This window comes from Echeneis naucrates, chromosome 17 (assembly GCF_900963305.1).
Source record: "Echeneis naucrates chromosome 17, fEcheNa1.1, whole genome shotgun sequence".
In the NCBI taxonomy this organism is placed as follows: domain Eukaryota; kingdom Metazoa; phylum Chordata; class Actinopteri; order Carangiformes; family Echeneidae; genus Echeneis; species Echeneis naucrates.
Genome location: NC_042527.1, coordinates 5,851,891 through 5,860,870, shown reverse-complemented (window position 1 = coordinate 5,860,870; position 8,980 = coordinate 5,851,891). Strand labels below are relative to the sequence as shown.

General features: G+C 42.2%; 2 protein-coding genes across 2 annotated transcripts; both read right to left on the bottom strand.

The window, feature by feature from the left end:
- Positions 1-334: 334 nt before the first annotated feature.
- LOC115057442 (C-X-C chemokine receptor type 4-like) lies at positions 335-2,407 on the bottom strand. The gene is made up of 4 exons (XM_029524560.1): positions 1,977-2,407; positions 1,665-1,873; positions 1,277-1,560; positions 335-1,173 (listed from the first exon to the last, which is right to left on the bottom strand). The coding sequence occupies exons 1-4, from the start codon at positions 1,989-1,991 to the stop codon at positions 578-580; spliced, it is 1,104 nt and encodes a 367-aa protein (XP_029380420.1). The 5' UTR covers positions 1,992-2,407; the 3' UTR covers positions 335-577.
- A 2,515-nt stretch (positions 2,408-4,922) lies between these two features.
- On the bottom strand, positions 4,923-8,262 carry LOC115058068 (uncharacterized). Its single transcript, XM_029525376.1, has 6 exons — positions 8,208-8,262; positions 7,473-7,556; positions 6,903-7,375; positions 6,274-6,349; positions 6,058-6,186; positions 4,923-5,963 (listed from the first exon to the last, which is right to left on the bottom strand). The coding sequence occupies exons 3-6, from the start codon at positions 7,339-7,341 to the stop codon at positions 5,549-5,551; spliced, it is 1,059 nt and encodes a 352-aa protein (XP_029381236.1). The 5' UTR covers positions 7,342-7,375; positions 7,473-7,556; positions 8,208-8,262; the 3' UTR covers positions 4,923-5,548.
- Between the last annotated feature and the right edge of the window lie 718 nt (positions 8,263-8,980).

The window sequence follows — 8,980 nt, the reverse complement described above, 5'->3', positions numbered from 1 at the left end:
AATCACCAGCACATCAAATATGAATCACAACTGTAGTGACCTGTGGTGATGTTGGCAGCTGTTGACTGGCAAAAAAATTCATTTGATCCAAGCTTCTCTTCCCACATTTCCTGTCCCTTTTGAATGTGTCCGCTGTGATAAAGCTGCCAGTAGCTTGCTTGATTAAAGACCAAATTATTAGACTAATCTTAATGACATCTAGCCTTGACACTTGATGAGGATGGGAGTGTGGATGTGGTTGAGTGGCTGCAAGCCAGAAATTAAGACTGTTTCACTTAGGAAGAAAGAAATATAGTTCATAAAAAAAAAGCTCTTTCACAGCCGTCGGTTGTTTTCATATTTTATTACAAACATGAACGAAATACTACTATTACTACTAAATACTAGCATTTTAATGTTTATCTAATGGAAAACCCATAATGAGGGAGAAGACAAGTCATGGGCCAGCCGACTGCTCCTCATTTTCTCAGATGCTTTGTGTCAACATCCTAACATCCGTTCACTCACACATACAATATATACAATATATACAGTTCACACACACGCACGCAAAGCCAGTTAGCAGCACAGACCAACACTAGCTGGAATGTAAACTTGAGGACTCAGACTCTGTGGTTGTCGAGGCCCCGTTTCTTCTTCGTGGTAAAATCTTCAAACTGGAGGCACGGCTCAGTGTGAGGGCTCTGCGGGCCGAACTCTTGAACCCGGCCCCCAGGAAAGCATACAGCAGTGGGTTCAGGCAGCAGTGTGCAAACGCCATGGGCTCAGCCACGGCCAGCCACACGCCTAAAACAGCCTCCAGCCTGCAGCTGCGGGGCAGGACCTCCAGGCGCACTAGAGCATCAACAGAGATGCCCGCTCCGTAGGGCAGCCAGCACAAGAAGAAGCAGAGCACCAATGTGATGGTGGTCCTGACTGCTCTTCGCTTCTGCCTCTGGCCCCCCAGCGGGCCCCGGGTCAGCCTGGTGACAATGATGCAATAACACACCAGCAGGACCAGCCCTGGGATCACCAGACCCACCAGGACCAGCTGGAGATGGAAAACTGCAACCCAGAGAGGAGCATTGTGTGCTGGGTATAATCTCTGGCACAGGATGGACCCCTCTCCTCCCTCCTGAGTCCTGGCAAATATGAAGTCCGGCACCGCCAGCAGGGCAGCGGGCAACCAGGCACCTGAGGGAGGAACACAGAAAAACATAAGGAACTGTGGAGGTGAGGACAGGAGAGGAGAGGAGAGGGATAGTGAGATAGGGTTCATCAGCTGCTGGACTCTCACCTACATACACCAGCCTATGTGCCAACATCTGCCTCAGCCCACCAGTGTTGGTGTCAGTGGCTCTGACCACGGCCAGGTAGCGGTCCAGGCTGATGAAGGCAAGTATCAGCACGCTGCCGTACAGATTGACTGTGTAGATAACATGCACACCAATGCACGCGACTGCTCCAAACTGCCAGTGGCCCAGAGCTGCGTCCACGGCCCAGAACGGCAGTGCCAGAACAAACAGGAGGTCAGCAGCTGAGAGATGGAGGCGATAGCAGTCCGTGAGGCTGCATTTTGACCTGCATACAAACACAAGAGCACAAATCCGTTTAGCCCATTCTGAACCGTTGAACGCTGCTAAAGCCAGAGCTTATCCACCATCAACCCTCCGGCTGCCCCTCACCTGCGTTGGCAGCCCAGGACCATGACCACCAGGCCGTTCCCAGTGATGCCCAGGATGAAGATGAGAGAATAGACAACCGGCAAGAAGACCCAGTGAAGCTCAGTGGTCATCACATGTTCCACCTCACATGGCTCCTCCAGATCTAGTCCCAGCTCACCGGAACCAGATCCCGATCCTGTGTCATTTAAGTTGCTGTCAACGAGGATGTGCTGGAGAACAAACAGATGCATGATAACGATGATGATTAGGGGAACAGAGAGAAGGAAGAAAGCAACCATGACTGCATCCTACACAATGACATAAAATCCTCACCTCAAAGTAGGTCATGATGGGGACGGACCCTTGCTATTTTCTAAAGCAGAGTGGAGTCTAGCCCCGGTCCAGGGCAGCTATTTATCCGTGCTCACGCTCCTCCCCTTCACACTCCAACACATCTGTGTTCCTGCTGAAATGATTTTCCTGTTTTCGAGGTGTCAGGTGCTGATTCTATCACAGGATACTCTGTTGTGTGTCTGCGTTTTGCTTGAATTGTTTTGGTGTCTGGTTTGTGATAAGCTGTGGCAATAGCAACTCAGACAATATGCAATGCGTGATATACGTTTGTTACGACTGTTTCTCCAACTGTCATGCTCTGATAAATCAGGACAAGTGGTGAAAATGTCAGTCTTCAACAGACTGTGAACAAACTTGCTCTGCTTGCATAACTGCCTTGTACGAGTCTCCCCCTTGTACACGAATGTTCAAGAGGAGACGAGATGATTATCAGAGCTCCTCTGCTCTGCTGCAGCTGCAAGACGCCATCTGGTTCTTCACAGTGAATAACTTGCGAGTGTGTTGTGTTCGTGTGTTCGTTTAGCGCATCACCTTTCTGTTTTACACACTGATGCAGCCGTTACACAACCATCAGTACTGTTGGACCAACTTGAATAGTTCTGGACTTTTACAGTCTTGAATATTTCATAATGGGAGTTACTTAACAGATGTGTTAAAAAAGGAATTGTGATGATTTGTACGTGAAATTATTAAAATGTGAATTCACAGGTGAATATTTCCATATTCTTTCTTGAATAAATGAAGGAGCAAAAATGCAAACTCTTAAAATTTCTCGTCTAATGATTTACATTTACAGTTTCAGACTGAGGAAACAAGCGTGAACTGGAAAGAGGAATATGATGGACAGACACATTCAAATAGCCTGATTCCAATGTAAAATTCTAATATTTAATTGGCTCATTTCATTTCTATTCCATTAACTGAATTAAACTTTCCTTATGAGTGTGTTAATTGATTAAAATTCATGTGATGCAGAGCCAGTGAGCAGACACATTTCCTGGATTTGGTAGCAGCACTTCTGAATGCAAATTCCCATCCATCCTCTCCCAATACACTAATCCCACAAGTAAACGGCTCCACCCTCTCACCCCCCAGGAACGCTGTCAAACCTTCAAAAACCAAGTGCCTTATCTCCGTCTCATTTTCCCCACCCTTCCTCCACTTCACTGGTATCAGCGGAAAAATCTCAGAAATAACACTGTTGTGTTGTGTTAATGTCCTCAAATCGGATACACTGACTGATGTAAAAAAAAAAAAAAAAAAAAACAACTCAGATGCAAATGGGCTTCTTGGAAGAGACACAGATATCCCACTCTGTTGTATGGTAGGTCCACTGTGCTCCAACTTGTTGATGCTCCTGTTTGTCCTGCTAACATGTGAAAAAGTGTGGTGTATGCCCTGCCTGACTATCTGTTCTCGGTATTGTGTTTAACCACAGTGAAAACAAATAGACAGAACAACATGCTTTAACACAGTTGGGAGACACTCCAACTGACTATGAAAACAAGTGGCGCCACCTTGTGGTCAAACTACTCAGTCCAGTGCCTGAATAAAGTGACATGCTACAGTCTGATGTATGGACTAGCCCTGATGTAGATTTTGAAGGACTGAGAATTTAACGCTCACAGATTTATTTGACATCACCTGATAAATGATTGTGTGTGAGAGTGGAGGGGCTCAGATTGCACAGCACTTTGTGCCATATTATGCTACCGTAAAGATGCCAAGGTAAGGTGGGTACAACGCTTATTCTCATTTTGCCTCTAGTTTGTGAACGAAATAGTGATATTGTGTCAGATCTGATCAAAGCAGATTGAGAATTTATTAACGTGTAATCGTGAGACTAACTCGCACAGTGAATTATATTATGTCTATTTATATGTTATTTCTTGATAATGTTAATGTTAAGAGTTTCTGACTGTCAAGCTTGCTTATCAACCATTTTTAATGTGTCCTTGGATTCTGTGGTAAGCATGGTAACCAATGCTTATCCAGAAATCTTTGGTAAGTTTTTAAAGAGAAGTCTGCAGGAATGCAGGCGGGGGGGAAGTGGATGGCAGGGTGTCTGCTCGTCCCACAGCCTTAAGTCCACATGAACTACCTGCTACCTGCAGATATTAATTCCTTCTATATACTGTTGATTCATGTTTTGGCAGACCTGATGAGCAATAAAGGCACAACATATAAGAAATGCCAGAAATGCAATAGTTGTTCTTGGTGCTGTTTTACCATCATTCATCACAATTTTTGATTCCTCCATTGAATTATTCAAACCCCACTCCAAAGGTTTATTAGGTTTATTGGCAAAATGTAAAATAATTTGAGTGTTTGCAATAAATAAATAATAGTTATTCTATGACTGCTGCAGTCTTAAAATTATTTAACTCTAAATAGAAATCCTCCTAAGAACACACATTTGCAAATCAGGTGTGGTCTCAAGCACCCCGCATGCAACCAATGAAGCCCTTGATTGGTTGGGTCAGGGGTGCTTGAGATAGAACATCTCAAATATCTGTACTGTTGACTAAGATGGTTGATTGCATCTTATAAATATGGCTAAGTCAAGGGAATTGAGCCAAAAGTTCTGAGAATAAACCCTTCCCTTGCACAAACAAGGAAAAGGATAAATAAAGATAGCAAAGGCACTGAATGTTCCCAGAGATGTAGTTGGAAACATACTTTGTGCTGATTTTGGAGAAACCACTTGTAATATTAGTTGTACAGTGCAGTGCAACTAATCCAATAAATTTACAGTGATGCTTGAATAATTTGGATTGCAACTGTATGTGTTTTAGTGTGCACGCTGAGGGTTTTATCACTTTTTCATACACTTTCACACAAGTGTATGTCTTCAGGACAGGGCTCATACACACTACAGTGCACCGCGCTAAAATAGATAGGCAAAAAATAATGACACTATGAACACGAATGAAAATTTATTCTTTTGATTTGTTGATATAACCTCCACTTCCTTAGTCCATTGCGATGCGAGTTCATAACAGTCAAATAACTAAATCTGTTGACTGTTTTAATGAATTAACTTCAACTGTCAAGACACCTTCACTCTGAACCTGTTCAGAAGTTAGAGTTTTCATAGAACTACAGCACAATACATAAATGTAATTAAAAAGGCCCCGAGGTGTATGAAACTTTAAATAAAAGGTCTTCTGAGATTTAAGAAAACATTAGCTATTCATAGCAATGTGGAACTCCAACTTTGTAACTAAACTCCAGGTATGCGACAACAGTTATTGACACTATTGTGAGGAGCCTGGCTAAACAACACTGAAAACCAACTATGAGTACATCCAACCTACAACATTTCCATCTTAATATCAAAAAAACCTTTCTGCAGGCAACTGTTTTTGCTCCAAAAGCTTTTCGCGCTCAAAATAATATGGAGTGGTAGGGAAGCTAAAACATAACTTTGGAAACTAAAACCTTATAACATGGAAGAGGCCTCATCCAAGTTACTTGAAGCTACGCTAGAATAAGAACACCAAATACCGTAGTTGCTGAACTGGAGCTTGAAGCAAAGTAGTGTCACCTCACTAACGTGTCTCTCTGAATATCATGCCACTGTTGCCACGCAGTTGAACAAGCAAGTTTCTGAATCCACTTGTCTTCTTCGGTGTTGGCTGCCTCAGTGGGATCCTCTTTATAGGACTGATGTTCTCCAGAACAACTGAGCAGGGAATCAACTTAACCTTCAGATCTGTATCTACTTGATTGCTTGTTTCTTCATTGCTACTAATCTCAGCGCCAGGACTGCTGATATGATGGTTGCTGGTTGGGGGAAAATCATTTTCACTGGTAAGCCTGTTAGTGATGTGTGGGTGGGGGTTGCTGCTGTTAAGACGCTGCTGCTTAGGGGAACGAGATCCTTGAGATTCATCTCTGGTCCTCTTCCTCCTCTTGCTCTTTGGCTCCTTTTTTACTGCCACTTTAATACAATACCTAAGGTTCCTGACACAAATGCAAACCACAGAGAAGTCATTTCTCATGTTGACAGTTAGCTTTGTTTAGTAGGAAATTGATGATGTGTACAAAGAAATTTTACCTTTGTAGGAAAGTGTGCGGCCTTGAGCAGATGGATGATTCTCCCTCTTTCAATTGTTGCTCACTTGGTTTCACATCTTTCTTGAGCTTAACACCTTTCTTAAGCTGATGTACATGGATCAAAAGCTTCCTGACAAAACAAAACAGGGAGTGAGTTAGCTCGGCTGCTGCAGCTCAAGTGTAAAACCAGTAACTGTACACACAAAGGCAATCTTACCCTGTAACATTAAGTAGTCTCCGAGGTCGCCTTTTTTTGATCAACACCCACTGGTCACATGTCGAAGACTTTGGATCTGAGAACAAACGAGACAGAGAGGTCAACCATGTTGATATAAATCTGTCAACTGAATACAGACTGATAATTTATGAAGTCTCCTCTCTGCGTGGACAGCTCAGTGCTCTGAGAATGTTGTGTATATGTATTCAAATCAGGTAGTGTCAATCAATATGAAAAACACATGCTTACAAAGCTGATAGACAAACATTTACTCTGATATATTTTCACATTTAATTCTTAGACTGTTGCTTAAAGGGACAACTCATACAAAAGCTAAATATATAAACCCATTTCTGTGGCTGCCTTAACCACATTGCAATGAGGGCCACTATTTTAGTGTTAAATGTCATCAGATAGAAACTGTAATATATACAGTGAATTTTATATATTATTATATTATAAATGTAATAAATGTATAAATAACGTAATAAATTTAAGTACATTAATGTAAGTATTATTCATCTGATTCTTGTGACAATATTTTTAGCCTCTCAATGTACTCTCTGCAGCAATTATCAACTTTCTCGACAGATATTTCACCTGCATGTAAAAGGAATGAGTGCACTCACCAGTGTCTAAGAGTTTACTTTTAATTGGCGCTTTCATCTTCTTTGCCCTCTGGTAGAGCTTCTGGCAGGCTGAGCACTGTGGAGGTCTCTGTTTTCTGGACATAGTGTTGTACAAGACAGAGGGACCAGAAGCTATGCTACTAGTAACAGAGTCTTCATCTGAATCGTCCACTCCTTTATCAGTTATCTTTATAAACCCGTATTCATCCTCCTCAGCTACAGGTGCATCCTGTGCGTCAACGGCAATGCCACCACTGCTCCCATTATCTGCATTAAATACACTGTTTCCACCATCAGTCTTTCTTGACCTGTTCCTCCATCTCTTACTTCTCAGCTTCCGCTGGATAACTCCTTCATCGGGGCTGGGGCTTCTCTGGGGACTCTTTTTTGGGGCTGTTGACAGTTTGGAGGAACATCTGGATGAACGTCTGGGAGACATGGGGCTGTCCAACTTCACACAGTACTCTAGAGACCTGTGATAGGGAGTATCAGTGATCATCATTTGCAGAATGGAGTAGATGTAGACATATAGATTAATGTGTGTCATTAGCTGTTTTCCCCCAGTCATACCTGTAATATACTACTTTTAGAGAAAATGAATGACTGTGCAACTCCAAGCCATCTGCCTCAGATCTGTCAGCTGCAGGCCTGTTCCTTGGAAGACAACCAGCCACTTTGATTACGGATTAAAAAAAAAAGAAATACTTGTTTGCATGTTCATGTTTCTGGTTGATGTGGCGTGAGATGCTACATGATCAAAAATATTCTCACGCCTGACAATACAGGGGTCAGGCTTGATGAAGTAAAGGGATTAGAGATCACACAGCAGCCAAACAACAGCAAACGTTTCTCCTGTGCAATTAGTCTGGACTAACATGGACCATGTAGCAAAAATCAGCTGATATCTTTACAAATGAATGTAGACGTCACAGGATGCTGCACACTGGGCAAAAACTGAGGAGCTGCTATGAGGCCAATGACCCAGAGCTTTCTTGGATCCCTGGACCTGTGCTGGTCTGAAAACACTGAAGTCGAAACTGTTAACACAACATTAAAACATTACTGCCGCTTAGCTCGTTTAGCATCCCGCCTAAGAGTTAGCTGAGCTAAAAAAAACAAAAACAAAAAAAAACAAACAAACAAACAAACAATTAACAAAAGGCAAACAACAATAAATAACGACGTGACAGCTGGTGGTCCGCTGCTGCTGTGACTCTAACTTACTCAGTGTCTGGTCCTTTCATATTGCTAACACGCTTCACTCGACATTCATTTAGCTGACACTTTCAAACAGCGGAAGCTTACTTGATAACATTGTGGCTAGCGTTCCGGTGAGCTCGCGGACCCTCGTTCTTCTTCGTCTTCTTCTTCTTCTTCTTCTTGGATTTTAATGGCGGTTGGCAAAAAAAAAAAAAAAAAAAAAAAAAACGTTACGGTGCATTACCGCCGCCGACTGGTATGGCGTGTGGCTCGAGTGTCACTTAATCGTACGAACTAAGGAAACTTAGACAATTAAATAAGGCAAAATTATATTCTTTTTTTTTTTTATCAAACCTGTTCTTCGAAGATATTGTAGCAACGCATCATCACATTTTCGCTCGAAACTCTTTTGAATCTAACCTTACCTTCAGTTTTGTGAGGCTCAAATTAGTTATTTTCTTTCTTCATTATATTTTTGTCTCCTGTTGATCACAATAGTCACATTTTCCTGAGGCATGTTTCTTTATTTTATAGAGGCACCTCGGGATCGTGTTGTCTTTCTTGTGACCCCATCTCTTCTCTGAATTATGCAGTACCATCTGCCTGTTCTTTCTTCTTCCCATTGCTTTTGCCACCTTTCTTTTAACTTGTGCTTAATTTTGGTATTCATTTCGGTTTTACTAATTTAAACTTGGATGTCGATGTTGTCTTTCTTGTTCCTTCTTTTTTCCCCACCTGTCAGCTTTTTCATTCCCACTTATTCCTATATGAGCTGGTATCCAAACTAAAGTTATGCTCAGTTCCATCATTTAGGCTCTGATCAATGTTTGTTGGATTCCCAGTAATATATCTTTTCTGCTGTCTGACTGTCCGTTTGT